The 20,342-nt window shown below is 43.3% G+C and overlaps 1 protein-coding gene across 1 annotated transcript in view; it reads left to right on the top strand.

Moving 5' to 3' along the window:
* The window catches only part of FBN1 (fibrillin 1), a 415,078-nt gene extending 395,033 nt beyond the window's left edge, over positions 1–20,045 (top strand). Inside the window, exons 63-66 of the mRNA XM_030189555.1 lie at positions 943–1,062; positions 8,383–8,614; positions 9,180–9,351; positions 18,571–20,045. Coding sequence (XP_030045415.1) covers positions 943–1,062; positions 8,383–8,614; positions 9,180–9,351; positions 18,571–18,960 — 914 coding nt within the window. The 3' untranslated portion in view covers positions 18,961–20,045. The remainder of the gene's footprint in view (positions 1–942; positions 1,063–8,382; positions 8,615–9,179; positions 9,352–18,570) is intronic.
* The last annotated feature ends 297 nt before the right edge of the window (positions 20,046–20,342 follow it).

Genomic DNA, 20,342 nt, shown 5'->3' with positions numbered 1-20,342 from the left:
TAGCCAGTTAATTGCTGAATATTGCACTTAACCGGCTATGTTTTTGCCGGTCCCATATACCCAGAAATTCAATGCCAGAGCTCAGCCCTGTTCAATATATTTTAATTTTACAACTATTTAATGCCATTGCTGAATTTAGAAGTCAGAAAGGTGTCAGGATTTGTTTTGTAAATATGCAGGGTTTTTTTCAAACTTTGAGCAGTTTTTAATTACTTCAGGAGATTTAGCTAAAGCAATTTGACCCTAGCACTGATTTTATACCTCTTTAACCAAACCACGCTAGCGATTCCTGCAGGCTCGGCATTGCTGCGTAGCATGGCTTGGTAAAAGAATCCCTAAGGGGGCTTTTACAAAGGCGCATTAGCGTTTTTAGTGCACTTTAATGATTAGCGTGCGCTAAATGCGAGAGACACCCATAGGAATATATGAGCATCTCTAGTGTTTAGTGCAAGCTTATTTTTAGCATGCACTAAAAATGCTAGCGTGCCTTTGGAAAAGGACCCCTAAATTTTGTTTGATTTCTATTGATAACCTTGTTAGAGTTAGAAACAAAGGGGTCAATTTTTTTTGCCACCAGCTAAATTAGGCCCAAATAGTCCGTGCCCAGTCCAGTCCATGCACTAGCACGGAAAATCCGGGTCCTTAGTAGGATTTTCTCGATCTTAATGGTATGTCTTTGAATTTATGTAACCTACTTAGATTCAGAATTGATATTAGTGGGATATAAATACCTTGAATAGAATAGAATAGGTGCCACTGAATATCTGCTCCTGACTTCAGCTTGATTCAACCAGGCAGAAATCTCTCCTTCCTGGTTAAATCACTTTGAATTTGGACCACAGAAATATTGTCCTGGCAGGTTGAACATTTCTTATCCTCATCTTCTAATAACACTGTTGAAATGAAACTACTGCTAAATTGTGCTCTGTGCCTTATTTGCAGATGTAGATGAATGCGATGGAAGCCATCGTTGCCAACATGGCTGCCAGAACATAATTGGAGGATACAGATGCAGCTGCCCACAAGGGTATCTCCAGCACTACCAATGGAATCAATGTGTTGGCAAGTGTTTTTTTATCTGTCTTAATAAAAGGTTCTATTTTAATAATGTTTAAGGCAGAAAATAAGTTTGTTCAGAAAAAAAATAATCTGCCTCACCATCCATCCATCTATCTATCTTTATGAAGATTCATTTAAAGCCTGTTTAGATGAACTCAGGAGGGTCTCAATGCCCAATAGAGTTCAGACCATCATGTGACATTTTGTTAAAACTTAATTTAAACTCATTTTAATTACAGATCAACAAAGTCAATATGTACCAGTTTTTATCTAACATCTTCAAGGAAATGAATCCGTGTGATATATTTTGAGAAACTGTGGAGTTTATTTCATATGAGTCTTCCCATGGACATAGGCTTGGAGAACATCCTTAGAGAATGATGTCCTCTCTCTATTTAAAAATAGCCATTATTTAGAAAATTTCTGGAAAACTTTGAAATCCAAAATCTACAGACTTCTAGATGGGTATCAACATCAGTTACTAAGTGGATGGGAAAGCAAAACAAAAGCTCTTCCCAGTCATCTGAAAACAAGCTGCAGATGTGGTTATAGAAGGAATCCATTGTAACATAAAACTACCTATTTTAGAAAACTAATACACACACTTTCTGATTTTTAGGGAAGCAATTACTCTTTAAAGTCTACTAACAATGACATAAGTTCAGATTCTGGCTCCTCTACGTGCCTGATAAAAGCTTATTTATTTATTACATTTGTATCCCGCGCTTTCCCGCTCATCGCAGGCTCACTGCGGCTTACATAGTAACAAGAGAATACAATCTGTAGTATCTGAGGCTGGCAGGAGATGAACATCAAACACTGAACTTACATCTAATATTTGCCATACTGCACTGAATTACCAGATCAGCTCCATCAGTAGGAGAACCTCTTAAGCACATCTGCTGCTATGGAACCACATCTCATGTAAGAGCCACAGATTCATGTAGCTTTTATCCTGATACTTGATCCCAGCTGCAGGGCCAATCAGTAATTCATTTAGGTTGGGAGTGTTGGAGAGAAGTACAATGTTTTCAGTACTCTGTCTCCATCCTGCTGCTCAGGGGTATCTGCTCTCCTTCTTGACTGGGATCTCACTTTCCATACTACAAGGACTGTGTACAAGACTGGCTGGCCCAAGGGTAGCTGATGCCCTAGGTGAACCTTCAACTATGCCCCCCCACCAAGGAATTGCTCACAGCTCAAGGCCCTCCCCTCAAAGCATGGTGTCCACCATCTTTCTCTTTCCCTACTTCCCTCCTCCCTTGGTCTCCATCATTTCTCTCCCCTCCCCCCCCCCCCCCCCCCCCACAATTGTTCTCCAGCATCTCTCTTTTCCACACATACACCCTTCCATGGTTTCCAGCGTCTTCCTCTTCCAGCCCCCACCCTCATGATCTCCAGCATCTCTGTCGTCTACCCTACCCCCACCCATATGGTCTCTAGCATCTCTGTTGTTCCTTCCTTCCCTCCCTCCCTCCACTTCCCCACCACATGAGATGTTCAGGTCTTACCTCCCATCCTCCACGGCAGCAACTTAGCAGTTAGCAGTTATAGAAGATGTATCATGGCAAGCACAGTGCCTTGAGCATTTGCATATGGTCAGTTCCGGCCTCCTTTAAACTTTCTGTTTCAGAGGGGGTGCAAACTTGCAGGCCTTGAGCGTCTGTGGATGCTAAAAGCCCAGCACAGGCCATGATGTATTCTGTATAGCTTCCGACTGCTGCATCACTGCCCTTGAGAAAGGGAGGTAAAGTCTAAACACCTCGGGTGGAAAGAGGAAGGGAGGGAGGGAAGGAAGGAAAGACCAGGAGATCAAGTGCCAATGCTGCCCCTAAATTGAAATGCCTTAGGAATCCACCTGGTCTGCCTAGTGGATGGGCTGGAGCTGACTATATGGATGGTATTTATGTCACTGTCTACTTGATTAAAGGATTTTTCAGTCTAGCAATGTGCCATAACCTTCATATTGAGTTTACTGTGTTGTAATCTAAAAATAAAAAAAAACCATGAAGAATTCTGTCATGGGCTAGGGCTGTTTGGAGACATAGTTTAGTTGATCATCTATCATATTTTGGTTTTGGAAGGATCGGTGTAGAAATATCTGTCTTGAACTTAGCCTTCAAGAACATGTCATAAGGTCTCATAACTCTGTCTGGTCCTGTTCATTTTAATGAGCATATAAAATAAATCTGTCCATATCATTCCATATTTTCAGGATGTTTCTGCTTTTAATTACTGCCAGAGACACTTTATACCACAGACATTGTTGGGAATTGCATTTATAGTATCTGCATTCCACTTGTTCTGATATTTTAAACTGTCCTCTATGGGTATTCTAGACATTTCCCATTTATTTGCATGAGGACTCAAAGATTATTTCAGACTAGTTGATAAAAGAAAAGTTTACTTTGATAGAGATTACAGTTTGACTGGTTCCTAAATGAAAAGCCGTGTACAGCATAGGAGCTTTCTTAGAAAACTGTAGGCAGATAAGGACCATATGGCCTATCCAGTCTGTTCATCTATGCAATCTACTCTCTCTATCACTCCCTTAGAGATCCTATGTACTTGTCCCAAGCTCTCTTGAATTCTGTTTTCATTTCCACCACTTCCACCAGGAGGCTGTTCCACAAATTCGCCACCCTTTCCGTGAAGATGCATTTCCTCAGGTTACCTCTGAATCTATCCCTTTTCACCTTCATCCTATGCCCCTTTGTTCTAGTACTTCCATTCAATTGAAAGAGTCTTGCCTCCTGTGTATTTATGCCACATAGGTATTTAAATGTCTCTATTATATCTCCTTTTCTCCCACCTTTCTTCCAAGGTATACATATTGAGATTTTTAAGTCTGCCCTCATACACTTTATGACAAAGACCACTGACCAGTTTAGTAGCCACCCTCTGGACCAATTCCATCCTGTTTATATCTTCTTGAAGGTGCAGTCTCCAGAATTGTACACAATATTCTAAACTAGTAAAAAAGGCCCGTTTCGGTAGGCAATGAAACGGGCGCTAGCAAGGTAATTCCCCCCCCACCACCACCCTCCCTTGTTCCAGACCCCCCTCCCTCCCTCCCTCCCGAGTTCCAGACTGCCCTCCCTCGCTTCCGAGTTGCAGACCCCCCTCCCTCCCTTCCTTCAGAGTTCCAGACCCCCCCCCTCCCTTCCTTCCTTCCTTCCTTCAGAGTTCCAGATCCCCCCTCCCTTCCTTCCTTCCCTTCTGAGTTCCACACCCCCCTCCCTCCCTTCCTTCTGAGTTCCAGACCCCCCTCTCTCCCTCCCAGTTCAAGGCCCCCTCATGCCCCTGCCACCGATTTCCAGACTCCCCCCTCCCTCCGATTTCAACCCCCCCCCCCCGCGTTACTGACCCCTGGACCCCCCTTCCACAACCCTGTCAATCCCCCCTTCCCACAGGAAAACCTCCCCCGACGCCGTCGCATACCTGTCCTGTCATCCAAAGTTGTATTTGTGTCTGCGCCGGCGTTATTCAGGCAGGGGGAGTAGTAGGAGAGATTACCCGCCCTCGACGTCATCGCATTTTGATGTGAGGGCGGGCCAGAGAGACATCCTACATGACGTCACTCTGATCTACCAACGGAAGCTCACCACCTCCTAGGGAGCCACAGTCCCAGGCAGCGTTCAGAACGTTGGAGGTGAAAATTATTATGTAGGATGAGGTCTCACCAGAGTCTTATACAGGGGCATCATCACCTCCTTTTTCCTACTGGCCATTCCTCTCCCTGTGCACCCGAGCATCCTTCTAGCTCTTGCCGTCACCTTTTCTACCTGTTTGGCCATCTTAAGGTCATCACACACAAAAGTTCTTCACCCCTTAAACTGTACCATTCCCTTGGGTTTTTGCACCCCAAATGCATAACCCTGCATTCGTTAGCATTAAATCTTAGCTGCTAAATTCCAGACCATTCCTCTAGCTTTGTTAAGTCCTTCCTGTGTTAGCCACATCATCAGAGTTGTCTACCCTATTGCAGATTTTGGTATCATCCGCAAAGAGGCAAACCTTATCAGACAGCCCTTCAGCAATATCGCTTACAAAAATGTTTTTAAAATCTGGCCCAAAACTCGAACCTTGCAGCACACCACTGGTAACATCCTTTTTCTCAAAATAAACTCCATTTACCACTACCCTCTGCCACCTTCCACTCAACCAGTTCCTAACCAAGTCAGTCACTTTAGGGCCCTTACCAAGGACACTTAAGTTTACTTATTAGTCATCTATGCAGATCCGTGTCAAAGGCTTTGCTAAAATCTAAATACACCACATCTAGCGCATACCCTCGATCCAACTCTCTGGTCACCCAGTCAAAGAAATGAATCAATTTGTCTGACAAGTGAAACCATGTTGCTGCAGGTCCTGTAATCCATTAGATTCCAAACATTTTACTATTCTCTGTTTTAAAATTGTTTCCATTAATTTACTTACACAGAAGTCAGACTTACCAGCCTGCAGTTCCCAACCTCTTCCTTCCGCTTTTGTGGAGAGGGACCACATGTGCTCTTCTCCAGTCCTCCGAACTCTAGAGAAGTATTGAAAAGATCAGCCAGCGGAGCTGGTAGAACTTCCCTAAATTCCTTCAGTAACCTCAGATGTATGCCATCTGGCCTTATCGCTGTGTACGCCTTTAGTTTAGCCAGCTCCTCGCAAACACAGTCCTCTGAAATTCCTATTTGTTTGTCTACTGCAATCCTGCTCCCGGCTCTTCAGCTATGAACACAGAACAGAAATGTTTGTTAAGCAATTCTTTATCAGCGTCTACATATTCTTCCCTTCACTTTTGAGTCTCAGAATGCCACTTTTGCCCTTCCTCCTATCACTAACATATGTAAAAAATATGTTGTCCTCTATTTAACCATAAAATAGCCAATACAGTAAAATAGGGGGGGGGGGGGGGGGGAAGACATTTTTTTTAGTTTTGTAAGTGATAGGCGGAAGTGCAAAAGTGGCATTGTGAGTACTACTGCTTATCATTTCTGTAGCACTACTAGATATACGCAGCGCTGTACACTTGAACATGAAGAGACAGTCCCTGCTCCACAGAGCTTACAATCTAATTAGCACAGACAAACAGGACAAATAAGGGATAAGGGAATTACTAAGGTGGGAATGATAAAACATGGGTACTGAACAAGTAAGGGTCAAGAGTTAAAAGCAGCTTTTAGCCTAGATTTGAAGACAGCCAGAGATGGAGCTTGACGTACTGACTCAGGAAGTCTATTCCAGGCATACGGTGCCGCAAGATAAAAGGAATGGAGTCTGGAGTTAGCGGTGGAGGAGAAGGGTGCGGATAAGAGAGATTTACCCAGTGAATGGAGTTCCTGGGGAGGAGTGTAGGGAGAGATGAGTGGAGAGGTACTGAGGAGCTGCAGAGTGAATGCACTTGTAAGTCAATAAGAGGAATTTGAAATGTATGCGGAGACAGATAGAGAACCAATGAAGTGACTTGAGGAGAGGGCTAATATGAGCATAGCGACACTGGCAGAATATAAGTCGTGCAGCAGAATTTCGAACAGATTGAAGGGGAGAGAGATGGCTTAGTGGGAGACCTGTGAGAAGCATGTTGCAATAGTTTAAGCGAGAGGTGATGAGTGTGGATAAGGGTTCTGGTAGTGTGCTCAGAAAGGAAAGGACGAATTTTGGTGATATTATAGAGAAAGAAACGACAGGTTTTAGCAGTTTGTTGAGTATGTTCAGAGAAGAAGAGAGAGGATTCGAAGATGACCATCTGTACCTCAGTCCCTTAGAGGAGCTGATTTTTAAAAGGATACATTTGATTCTCAGAGCTAACTTTCTGTCTTGAACTAATCTCATCTCCTGGCCTGGCCAGAATTTGAGCATATAAGTTAACCATCTAGTGAAACTTAGCTAAATTTCGCTACCCAGAGAGAAAAAGTTTCAAAGGCTTCTTCTCAGGATAAGCTCCATTTACTACTACCAGTGGCGTAGGAAGGGGGGGCCGTGGGGCAGTCCGCCCCGGGTGCACGCCGCAGGGGGGGTGTCGTCTCCGCTTGTTCACTGCTCTCTCTGCCCCGGAACAGGTAACTTCCTGTTCCGGGGCAGAGAGAGCAGGGGAACCAACGGAGCCAACGCAGCTCCCAACGACTGCACTCGGGGCGGAGCGGTCCTCCCGCCCGCCTGCCTTGGTAAGACTGCGCTCCGGGGGGGGGGGGGTTGCGCGCTCCGGGGGGGTGCGCCATGCTGCATCCGGGGGGGGGGGGGCGCAGCGGTGAACCGCCCCAGGTGTCAGCTGCCCTCGCTATGCTTCTGACTACTACCCTCTGTTGCCTTCCACTCAACCACTTCTTAACCCAGTCAATCACTTTAATGGCATTAGCACATGCTAATGTGATAGTGCACATTAATAAATCTATTCCTACATCCTTATCTGCCAGTTACTCCCTGACTTGCCCTGTAGTTTTCCTCCTGGGATAGGATCAGAAAGTTGTTCCTGCTTCATGTGTTCTCTACTGAAATCTAAAGGAGGACAGGTAAGGTTTGACCAAAAGACTGGGAAAACAGTAATGGAAGAGAGAAGGAGGCAACTAAATCCTTTTGGAGGTTCACTCCATGCTAGTATGTTGTAGAATTGAACAGTATAGAAGTGAGGGGTAGCTTAGCAGGATTGTGCACAAGAAAAGCACAAAGTTAGAAACACTAAGTGACGTGGTTAGCAATGTGGACTAAGATTAAGACGTGGGTTTTTTTACTACTAACTTGTGTTGTTTTAGCACAAGTCCCTTTTTTATTCAATGAGACCTGGTTACTAATAACAGGGGTTAACAGTAAAATAACACTTAATGGTAGCCCACATTGATAACTTTCCCCCTTAATTAAAGAAAATGGAAATGTCTCTAGAAATCAAAATCACTTCTATTTATAATGAAAATGAGCCAAGTATAGGGCAGACAAGCCATTGTGACATCACTGATGAGGTTGGCTCTTACACTACTACTACTACTACTATTTAGCATTTCTATAGCGCTACAAGGCATACGCAGCGCTGCACAAACATAGAAGAAAGACAGTCCCTGCTCAAAGAGCTTACAATCTAATAGACAAAAAATAAATAAAGTAAGCAAATCAAATCAATTTTGGAATGAGGCATTATGACATCACAATATCAGCTGTGGTTACCTGAGACTCAGGGGGCATAGCTATCAATGTGGGTTTCCATTTTGTGCAGTGAGACCTAGTTACTAATACCTGGATTTAATAATAAAATAACACATCTTTTAATGGTACCTATGTTGATAACTCCTCTCCCCCTCCCCCACAGCATTAATGAAAATTTTGTACATTTCTCTACAGATGAGAATGAATGCCTCAACATGCATATTTGTGGAGGAGCATCCTGCCACAATACTCTGGGAAGTTTCAAGTGTTCATGTCCTACAGGATTTCAGTATGAACAATTTTCTGGGTCTTGCCAAGATATCAATGAATGTGGCTCCTCTCAACACTCATGCAGTTACGGCTGTTCAAATACAGAAGGTGGCTATGCGTGTGGATGTCCATCTGGGTACTTCAGAATAGGACAAGGGTAAGATCTAAGTTTAAAACAGATGCATTTTTTTTAAATTTTAAACTGAATTTTTACAGTTGGGATTGAATTTGACAGGCTTCACTTCACTCAGTCTGATTTAGTTTGCATATAAGCATACCAGTTTGCATCTTAAAAATGAACATTTGAACTGGCTGACATTCACACGGTTACAGAACTGTAATTTGGCAAGTGAGTATCCAAATAAGAACTATCTTTATCTAAACTCTGAATTACCTCAAAAACCATGAGCTAGACAGAGCAGCTGCTGCTTTAAATATTAAACTGGGTTATGTAGATTTAAGTTCAATTCTGGATGCAGTGGGACAGGATTCATTGTGGCTAAACTACTGTAATTTGAGTTGAATCCAACTCCTCTCTGTGGATGAAATCTGATCCAAACTAGTTCATCCATCCTTATGTACGTTCTGGTGCTCACTTTCTGGAGAATGGCACCCAATTGCAAATTACAAAACTCATTTTAGTGAACAGAACTGTAGTTCTTATTAGACCTCATTATTTCAATCATTCAATGTAAATTTTGATTTCTTAATTCTCTAAATAGACACTGTGTGTCCGGGGCAGGACTAAGCAAAGATGACGAACTGCCAGTGGGTGGAGATGTTGATGACAATGCTCTCTCACCAGAAGCTTGTTATGATTGTAAAATCAATGGTTATCCCAAGAGAGGAAGGAATCGCAGAAGTACGAATGAAACAGCTTCAAACGATGCTGAGGTAAGTTAGAACAACCAGCCAAAGATCAATGGATGATTTGTGTGTTTTTATCAAAGTATTTTTTGAGTTCAAAACTGAACAGCACTTCAGATACACATTAGATCTAAAATTGATAAGTCATCATGGGGCCAGATATACTACTAGCATAGGCAGCTCTGCAATTTTGCTCTGTCCCCCCTCTCCCGTCCCTCATGAATGCATTAACTATACCTTTGCTCGCTGTCACTCCCTTCCTCCTCTCGCTACATCCTTGCTGCTCTAAGCATGCACCGGGACATTGAGCAGAGCGAGGAGGAGAGGAGTGGCGGCACTGTATTTATTTGGCTGGCAGGGCTGCAGTTCTGAAGGGGGCCTGAGCCCAAAGTGGGGGGTTCAGGCTCCCCAAGACCCTCTCCTCCCCATTACTGTGTCACTGAGATGTATTAAGCTTTCTTCCAATAGGCACAAAGGGTATAGTTCCACAGTTGGGCATCTCCCCAAGGCCACATGGTAGGTGCACACCTAACATGTAGGGGTCCGCATTTGCGCCAGCCATAGAGCTGATGTATGTGCAGATGCCTAGATGAGGCAAGGACACAGAATACTATAAGTAACTCATAGTATTCTGTAAGTTACCCACTTAAATGAGGGTGCCGCTTCTGTCCCACCCATGCTCTTCCCCTTTTTCCACCCCCCTCTCCATGCAAATATACGCTATGTAAGTTAAGCAGGTATTTGCAGAATATTGGCATTGATGAGCATATGTGCGCGCACACACACACACACACTTGTATATGTCAGTATTCTGTACATTTATGTGGTAACGCACGCATAAAAGTAAGCGCCCAGTTTATAGAGTTGGCCTACACATGGGAAAAACACTGCAGTACATGTGGTCCTTTCTTGATGGAGGCTTCCTGGTTTGCATGACTGGCAGGAGCATTAGCTTCTCAATGTTGTCATTAATCTGTTCTTGTAAGAAACCTAAAAATTTGTCCTGCTTCTTAGATGCCGGGTGATCACTAAAGACTTTTTTTGTTTAGAAAATTTACAAACATTTGGAATGACGGTAAACGTTCAACTCCAGTGAAATTATCAGAATGACCCATAAAAAATATTTAAAATGGAATTAAAAAAAAAGAATTAGCTAGAAATATGAAAATAAATAAAGTCACTCTAAATTTCTGGTCCACAAGTGGGAGGGGGAATACAATATAGGAAAATTATAAATAATTATAATGAACAGCAAAAACACATAGGTGCTCATTTTCAAAACAGATGAACATCTCAGAATACTCATAAAAACATCCATCTGCCAAAAATGGCCACATCATGATTTTTGAAAGGCAAAATTTGGATGTCCTGCACTGCAGTTTGTCCAGATGGTAAGGGGGTGTGTTGTGGGTGTGCTTAGGACAGGACTAGGGAGGGCCCAAATTTAGGATATCCAACAACGATAATCGAATAGGAAAAAATGTCCAAGTTAAAAAAGAAGCATATCCGTTGTACGATTCCCTAGTGTGGCTGTGCCACATGAACTTTATCTTACCACAACATCACTTTGTATTTGTTTACACCGGAGTCTGTAACGCCGCTCCGGTACTATGTAAGCCACATTGAGCCGACAAATAGGTGGGGAAATGTGGGATATAAATGTTACAAATAAATAAATAAATAAAATAAAAATGGAGTAGCTGACCTTTGGAGGGATTAAGCATGACCCCTCATGAATCCCCCAGTGCTTGATGTCCCCCTCCCTCAGCCCTGAATGTGACACCAGAAAGGGAAACTAGGTTCTCCAACAACATTAGGAATTATGGGCATTCTGAACATGCCAGTAAGCAGATCTGAAGGATAGACTAGTGGCCAATGTAGTGGACTATAAATCAGGACCCAGGTTCAAATCTCACTTTTGCTCTTTTTTTAACCTTTAAAGTGTGAGCCCTCCATGAACAGAGATGTACCTACTGTACCTAAATATTAGACACCTGAGAGCTATCGAGGTGATGTATACTCAGTATTTCCTTGTCTCTGGAGGGTTCACCATTTAAAATAACAGAGTTGCAATTTTTTTTTTTGTTACATTTGTACCCCGTGCTTTCCCACTCATGGCAGGCTCAATGCAGCAGGCAATGGACGGTTAAGTGACTTGCCCAGAGTCACAAGGAGCTGCCTGTGCCAGGAATTGAACTCAGTTCCTCAGTACCAAAGTCCACCACCCTAACCACTAGGCCACTCCTCCACAATGGAAAATGAACCTGGGTGTCCTGGATTAAAGGCCACTGCACTAACCACTAGGCTGCCCTTCTGTTCTACAAGGATGTCTGTGTGGCCATTTTTGTACAAATGCTGGCAGACGGATATCCTTGTCCCTGGTTTTTTGGCATTCATAATTTGGACGTTTTATTTTGGAAAATGGCTGTCCATTTTGGATGTCCTCACTTATTTTCGAACAAGAAACCCTGACATTTTTCCTGTTTGAAAATATCTGCGAGATGGACGTTTATTTTGGTCGCAGAATGGCCCAATTCTGACTTAAACCAAGTACTACTGATACAATTCTCAACACTACCTCTGGTACAAGTTACCACAAGCCAGGGTAATTAAAACAATTAAAGAGGTATATGAATAGAGAGATCTTATAAACAAGAAGAATAAATGATTATTTAAAAATAAATATAGTGTGAAGGAGAGAGATTCTCAGAGTTGTAACTCACCCAAACGACACTACCCGAAGGTGAAAAACTGTTCCTAAGGGTGGATAAGTTTCTCGATCATTGAAAATCTCCAAATGAAATGTGATGTGCTCCCAATCCAAGCTGTGACAAAATAACCACAAATGAAAAAAAGAATAATTTCTCCTAACTCTGTCTATCCTTATCCTCAATAAACAAAAAGCACTTACTCTAATTCTTTAACGTAAACATACTATCACTCATACACTCCTAATCATAACTTTATAAATCATAAGGCAAACTCTACTAATATCTGGTCCATAAACACGCTGTGCAAAGTACATTTGATGACACATTTTTGTACTAAACCAGGAAATAACGTTCCCAAGAGGGATATAAGATGAAATAGTACTTCAAATTATTATAAACTAGGAAAGAAGACCCATTTCTCAGAGCAATGAAACGGGCGCTAGCTTTTTTTTTGGGGGGGGGGGGGGGTGACTCACATACGGAGAACAGTGGCGATTTTCCTGGGCCGCCCCGTGGCTCATCGCGGTTGTAGCTGGTTCGTGCACCGCCGCTGTTAGCGTTGTCATAGCTCTGTGTGGGTGGTGATTTTTCTGGGCCGCCCTCGACGTCATTGCGTTTTGACACGAGGGCGGAGCACAGGTACAGTAATAAAACTCACCCTCAATGTTTGCTCCGCCCTCGATGTCATGACGTTTGACGCGAGGGCGGGGCCCGGTGGCTTGACTACCACGAACCTTCGAACCTGAAGGAACTGAAGTCAGTGGCTTGGCTTCACTGTCGTCAGTGTCCTCAGAACGTTGAGGGTGAGTTTTATTATAGTAGATAGTGCACTGATGTAGTATGCCGTTTTAACATAATACTATGCACTCTACTATACCTTATACCCTGTCTTTTTTTTTAAATTATTTTCAAAAAATGTACAGAAAATACAGCTTGCTGATTTAAATCTCTCCTTATTGTTAAATAAAGGCGCACTTATCTCAATGCACTACACCCGACAGCAACAACTTCATTTGGCATCAATCAACTCTCTCCAAATTCTTCGGCAAGCAAACCGTTCTCATGTGGCAGAATCCATCATGAGTCTGACTCTGCAGGGTTTCGAAAAATCTTCGTCAGGGACTCGGATTCAGGGCTGCTGCTATCTAAAAACAAATAAAAAGTAGCACCACAAACCTGACTTGGACATTCTTTTGAAAATGCCCCTCATAGTAACATAGTAGATGACGGCAGAAAAAGACCTACACGGTCCATCTAGTCTGCCCACGATAAACTCATATGTGTATACCTTACCTTGATTTGTACCTGTCTTTTTCAGGGCACAGACCGTATAAGTCTGTCCAGCAGTATTTCCCGCCTCCCAACCACCAGTCCCGCCTCCCATCACCTGCTCTGGCACAGACCCCGTATAAGCCTGCCCTCCCCTATCCTAGCCTCTCAACCACCAACCCCTCTTCCCCCCGCCACCCAATTTCAGCTAAGCTTCTGAGGATCCATTCCTTCTGCACAGGATTCCTTTATGCCTATCCCACGCATGTTTGAATTCCGTTACCGTTTTCATGTCCACCACCTCCCGCGGGAGGGCATTCCAAGCGTCCACCACCCTCTCCGTGAAGAAATACTTCCTGACATCTTTCCTGAGTCTGCCCCCCTTCAATCTCATTTCATGTCCTCTCGTTCTACCGCCTTCCCATCTCCGGAAAAGATTTGTTTGCGGATTAATACCTTTCAAATATTTGAACGTCTGTATCATATCACCCCTCATATCATACTTCATGTGTAAGCCTCTCCAGCGACAATGTTCATATGGAAGTAAAATCACTGATGACTTTTAATTGCAGAGATAAACAAGAGACTGGATTATTTAAGAATTAGTGCTGGATTAAAAAAAAAAAAGAAAGAAACATATGCAGTCAGCTCCAATGTCCAACACATAAATCTTTTTTTTTTAAATTTGGACTGTTTCTACAGATAATTTTATGTATAGAACACACCACCATGGTGTCTACATATACAACTTATGTATAGATGGGGAGGTAAGATTAGGAGTGGGCTGGTGGCTGGCGCTAAATTTAACCTAGAGCAATGGTTCTCAACCTTTTTTCAGTCGGGACACACCTGACAGATGATGCTCACATATGTGACACACCACATGCATGACCCTCGCAGACATTTGGTCTGACAAAATATAGCAATTGTTTTGAGTTAAACATAAATGTGCTCTGCATCCACAAAACCCATACCCCCCCCCCCCCCCTCCCATCTCATGCCATCTGATTAACAGCAACATAAATCTTGCCACATTGTTAAATACAAAATCTGAAAAAAAAATCCTAACTCAACATATATATAGTGAACCTACCATATAAAAATAACACAAATTCCAATGATTCAAACAACCTGAACCCTACCTTTGAACAGGCAGCACTACAAATATTATTTGGGCCCTAGAACACCCATGCACCTACTACTGGTAGAATAGAACATGCAAACAGAATACCACACCTTGGTCACAGGCAAAACACAGACAGACCCTCACCAAATACAGAACAAGGGATCACAAATGAGAATTAGAAAAATGAAGACATAAACTGAACTGGGAACCTCAGTAAGTCAACCTAGCCATCTGTGATACACATTTCCCAAAGCTAACATACAGTGGAGCACTAATAATATGCTGTAGATGAGAGGCAAAGACCTTGGAACTGCATACTATCAGTGCGCATATAAGCGAATCTGTCTCCAGAGTTGTCTTACAAAAGTTACCAAAGAAGCACTCACATAACTGGGTAGATGGGAGGCCACCGAAAAACCTTGTTGTGTGCATGCGTTTTTGGCAATTTTTGTAAGACAACTCCAGAGGCAGGCAGGTGGGCGCTGATAAAATCTTTTTTAAAAACTAGACATCGAGGACTACAGCACTGCGTTGTACTGCGTACAGACCTGACATCATTGGGAGGCATGTTGCTATTGTGCATAATCCAGACCTGTGCAATAATGGCGTGTGTGCAAGCAGTGTTTCACTGTATTCCACTTAAATTCAAGATAAAGCTCTTTTTTCTACCTTTGCTGTCTGGTCATTTTATTTTTCAAAGCATGGTGGCCCCAGTTTTTCATTTCTGTTTTCCTGCCTTCTCCCAGTGTGTGCTGTCCATTTGTCCTCTCCCCAATTTCTGCCTATCTTCTTCCATTCCCTCCCTTCCCTTCCACCCTTATGGTCCAGCATTTTCCTGTCCTTTCTCCTTCCTGTACACCCTTATTAATCAGCAACTTGGTGTCCCTTCTCTCTCTCCCCCTTCCTATAGTCCAGCAGCTCTGTGTCACCTCTCCTACCCACCACCACCCCTATAGAGCAGAAGCTTCCTGTTCCCCATACGTTATGGTGCAACAGCTCTTTCACCTCTCCCCTCCAACCCATGATCCAGCAGTTCTGTGTCCCCTCTCTTTCTCCACCCCTATAGTCCAGCAGCTCCATACCCCCGCCCCCACCATCCCTATAGTCCAACAACTCCCTGTCTTCTTCCCTTCCCCTTTCCTCCCTTCTGATCCAGCAACTCTGTGTCCCCTCTCCCCCAAACCCCTATAGTCTAGCAGCTCTATGTCTCCCTCCCCCCTCCACCCCTATAGCTCAGCAACTCCTTCCTCTCTCCCTTCCCCCTGTCCCCTTATGGTCCAGCAACTCCCCTTCCCTCCCCTTATGATTTAGCAGCTCTGTGTTCTCTCTCCCCCATACCCTTATAGTCCAGTAGCTCCATGTCTCCTCTGCCCTCTCCATAGTCCAGCAGCTCTGTATCTGTTCCCCCCTCCCCCCCCCCCCCCAAAAAAAAGTGCAGCCTAAGCTTTCAGGACAGTGGCTGGGAGAGGAGTGAGCAGGCACCAGGAAACAGCCCAGCAGAGGAGACGCTGCTACAGTAATCCTAGCGCCACGGCTCCTTCCCAGGCAGCACACCATGTTTAGCCAGGTTGTCATTCTGGTGGAAGTGAAAGCCTGTAGGCACATTTGCTGCTTGCACAGCCCAGGAAGAAGCCGTGGCACTAGGATTAGTGTAGCCGTGTCTCCTCTGCTGGGCTGCTTCCTGCTGCCTGCGCTTTCCTCTCTCAGCCATTGTTTCTGTTGGCCGGCCCCATGACACCAGTTGAGAACCGCTGACCTAGACTAGAGTGACATTCTAGAGTGACATTAACGTAAGCCAATGAGCAGCAGCTGATACAATTATTCAGTGGTGTCCTACAACCTGCCGATGCCACTGAATATGTAAATAAAGTACTGGCAATAGTGCTTTATTTTGTCTGGCAGCCATGTCCCTAAATTATTTCATCTCAAAGCCGTGGCATCAGTGGGTGGATCTTAATTCCCTTTCATTGAAGTAGAATTCAGTCCCATCCCTCTACTATGCATCTTTTAATTTCCATCATTCTAAAATATATTTAGAAGTTAATAAGTTCAGAGAATAAGGGTAACAGATTTTGCACATGGTTTTTTCCACGTAGCAGTTCCAAGTGAGTATTTCCCAGTTCCTGGAGGTTTCACAGTCTAAGTTTGTACATAAGGCAGTGGAGGGTTAAATGACTTGCCCAGTATCATAAGGAGCAACATTGGGATTTAAATCTAACTTTCCTGATTCTCAGCTCACTGCTCCGACCATCAGGCTACTCCTTTGTCCAGTAAGACTTCGTAAAATTTGTTTCCTTTATAAATTTGCCTCATTATTCCGTTCCGATTACTCTCTGATTGCTCTTGTACATTCCTCTTGGGGTTTAGTCAAAAAGCTGCTTTTGCTAGAGGTATTGTCTAATATTTTCTACAGAAGGACGGGTAAGGTTTGGGCAATAAACTGGAAGAACAGTAAAGGAGAGAAAGAACAAATTGCACCGTTTTTTCCTCATTTTTATAATAATTAATTGGAATATTCATACCAGCATGGTATCCCACTGTTTCTGGATTTTGATCTGTCAGTATGGCTCAGGTAGCTAATACTATGTAGTGCCACATGGAAGATCCTCAGTTCAATCCCCAAGCTGGGCATTCTACTTCAAAAGGCCAGTTGGCATGCGCAGACCCTGGGAAGGAATCCTGGCCATTGCTTAAAGGCACCACCCAGTGCTGGATTTAGAGCCCGTGATTGCAGGGTTTCAGATGGAGCCCTGATGAACAGCCCCCAGTCAAGGACTGTCACTGCAAAGACCAAAAATAGACATATTAAGCTTAACTCTGTAAAGGGCACTCAAAAATAGGCACTGAAATGTTGTGCACTAACGTAGTCTGTAAAGGATATTCTGCACAGAAAGTCCTTTGCAGAATACTAACTAAGCATGCATTTTGTAACTAACATTGGGTGCGAGCATTTATGGCCAACTGATAGCAGTTAAGTGTGCAAATCCAGCTATTCTATAGCACTGCGTCTACATTCTGGGAACATCCCTGACCTGCCCACACCCCTCCCATGGCCATGCCCCCTTTGGAGTTGCACACTATGAAATTTAGGTACACATGTTATAGAATAGGGCAGGGGTTCCCAAACTTTTCCATTTTATGGCACCCTTAGTGTCTGAGCAATTTTTTGTGGCACCCACTTCCCCCGGCCACATAGGTCTCTGCACCCCCTAGGCCACATGGGTCTTCCCAGAAAGTCTAGCACACCATTCCCTGCAGCCCCTCTCCTCCCATAAATCCAGCACACCTCTGCCTTCCCCAAATCCAGCATCGTTAGCTACTTCCTGCAGGTCCAGGATCACTGCTACTTCCTTCTCCTTCCCCTGCCGCCGCTGCAGTGCTTGCAGCTCACATTTTCGGGCCGTACGTGATTCACACAGGCAGGCACTCCGGGGCCTTCCCAATCTGCCGCTTCCGGCCCTCTCTGATGCAACTTCCTGTTGTGAGGGCCAGACCAGCAGAGGGAGGTCCCCGCAGTGCCTGTGGGAATTGCAGGTGGCCCGAAATGTAAGCTGCAAGCACTGTAGTGGCAGAGAGGGAAGAAGCAGGAAGCAGCAGATTCCGGACCTGTTCAAGGGGAAAGTAGGGAATGATTCTGGATTGTGGGTGGCATGAGGGAGGTCAAGATGTGCCGCGGCACCCCTGAGAGTTCACTGCAGCGCACCAGGGTGCCGCAGAGCACTGTTGGGAAACGCTGGAATAGGGCATAGATAGATCCATGCATAATTCCTAATTACTGCCAATTAAATGTTTCTTAATGCCAATAATTGATTATCACCTAATTTAGCTAATTAGTTTGTGCACAGATCTAGTCTGATCTGCACCCAAAGTTGTGTGACCAACTTTGGGTGACCTATACAGTATCTGGGGGATTGTGGGGTAAAAGGAAAGGAAGATACAAAACAGGAGTAAAAATCCCAGAGTGGTTCCGAATAAAAGCTCACAGTGCCAGATCCCAGCCCTGGCCAAAATCAAACTGAAAATACAGCGGGAGGAAAGTACTGGATCAAAAATACATTTTTGCAACTGTTTGCATGCTGTAAATATCTTGCTTTTGATTCAGAGTATATTTTCATTTGCTTTTACTGAATTTTATTTTAGGAGCAACCTGAAATGGAAGAGAAACTTAGCCTTGCAAGCTGGGCTATTGAAAAAACTGCGATCTTTATGTTCAACATCTCCAGTTTAAACAGCAAGGATCGTATCCTGGAACTCACTCCAGCTCTTACTGCACTAACAAATCATAACCGATATTTAATTGACTCTGGAAATGAAGGCGGCTTCTTCAAAATTAACCAGAAGGAAGGAATCAGTTATCTTCATCTGACAAAGAAGAAGCCAGTGCGTGGAACCTATTCTTTACAAATCAGCAGCGCTCCACTCTATAAACAGAAGGAACTAACTCATCTTGAAGACAAACATGACAGAGACTACCTCAGTGGAGAGCTGGGTGATATCCTGAAAATGAAAATCCAGATTTCACTTCTTTAATTCACCAACTGAAAACCAAATACTTCAGACCAAAAACAGGTAGCTAGGACTGAATGTTTCCCCATTCCGATTCTCCATATCATAGGTACAAGCTCTCTTGAGAATTTTGTCTCGACAAATAAGCACTTTCTGTTATTACGTAAACAAGGTACCGGAACAAACTGCAGCTCAATAACCACTTTCTCAGGCTTCGTATACATGTAGCTGAGCTACCTTGACGTGTTGTATAATGATATGCTGAATCTTGGAACACAGGACTTTTTCCATTGGAAGTTGGCCATTGATGCTGAGACATTCTTTCATTTCAGCAGAGGTACAGGAATGTGCTCTCAGTAGATGGACTCATCTGGTTTCTTCGGTTGTTAAACTTTGCTTTGCCAACTCAAACATACTAGGTCAGCCATTTATAGTGTCTTTTTGGTGCTAGTAATTCAACCTAGTTTTATGAATGCACTGTGATATTTACACAATTTACAAGCCAAGTTGCAATTACTCAGTCTAAATATTTCATTAATTTACAGTCAAACCAAAGTTAGCTCAGTAGTTTAACTCAGTTATGCCTATACTACATGTAAATTAAGTGTGTGTGTACTGTAATCAAGCTATTTTTTTTTTTATCACTGAGGCATTTGTAAACTAGATGAAAACCTGAATTTGAGGGTTTATAAAGGTGCTTATAAAGACCAACTACTTCATAACAGTATACACAAATCTGATGAAATTTCTGTGACTTAAATTGCACTGAGGTCAATAAAGACCATTAAATGTTGTCAAAAATCAGATTGTAATCAGTGCCAGCGTACACCATGACATTATGTAGTACCTGAATTGTTGATAACCAGGGTTCAATGTCATAAATGTCACAATAAAACAGTGTTTCAGTTTAGCATGTGCCTCTCTCTCTCTCGCTCGCTCTCTTAATTCGTATACTCAAAGTATGAGGTAACGTATTTATGCCTATAATCACTAAATTACTGTGCATCATGCATGGCATATTTATTACTGAAGAAGAGGAAAATTTGATATTGGTATTTTCAAATTTTTTCAATGACCCAGAATTGTGCCTAATATAGTATTATGGTGGGGGGAAAAAAGCTGCTTTAGAATTCATGCATAAAGTTAAAAGCAGCAGACGTAAGTCATACTAACTTGTTTCTGTCCCAGCAGGCGGCATTGACCTACATGAACCAGCCAATCAGCAGTTTCAATAACCCAAAGCTGTTCAATCTGATGTCAAATCATTGTTCTGAAAATGGCATGCTTGTTTAAACAGAAATCTCTGTGAAAATGCCTCCACATTCCATTCATTTTCTCTCTCTCAAAACATGCATTGCAAGGTAGTTGTAAGCTCACTTGAAAAGCATAAGCAAATATTAAACTTG

The sequence above is a fragment of the Microcaecilia unicolor genome, chromosome 1 (assembly GCF_901765095.1).
Source record: "Microcaecilia unicolor chromosome 1, aMicUni1.1, whole genome shotgun sequence".
In the NCBI taxonomy this organism is placed as follows: domain Eukaryota; kingdom Metazoa; phylum Chordata; class Amphibia; order Gymnophiona; family Siphonopidae; genus Microcaecilia; species Microcaecilia unicolor.
The sequence above is the reverse complement of the archived record's forward strand: the minus strand, read 5'-3'. Positions and strand labels throughout refer to the sequence as shown.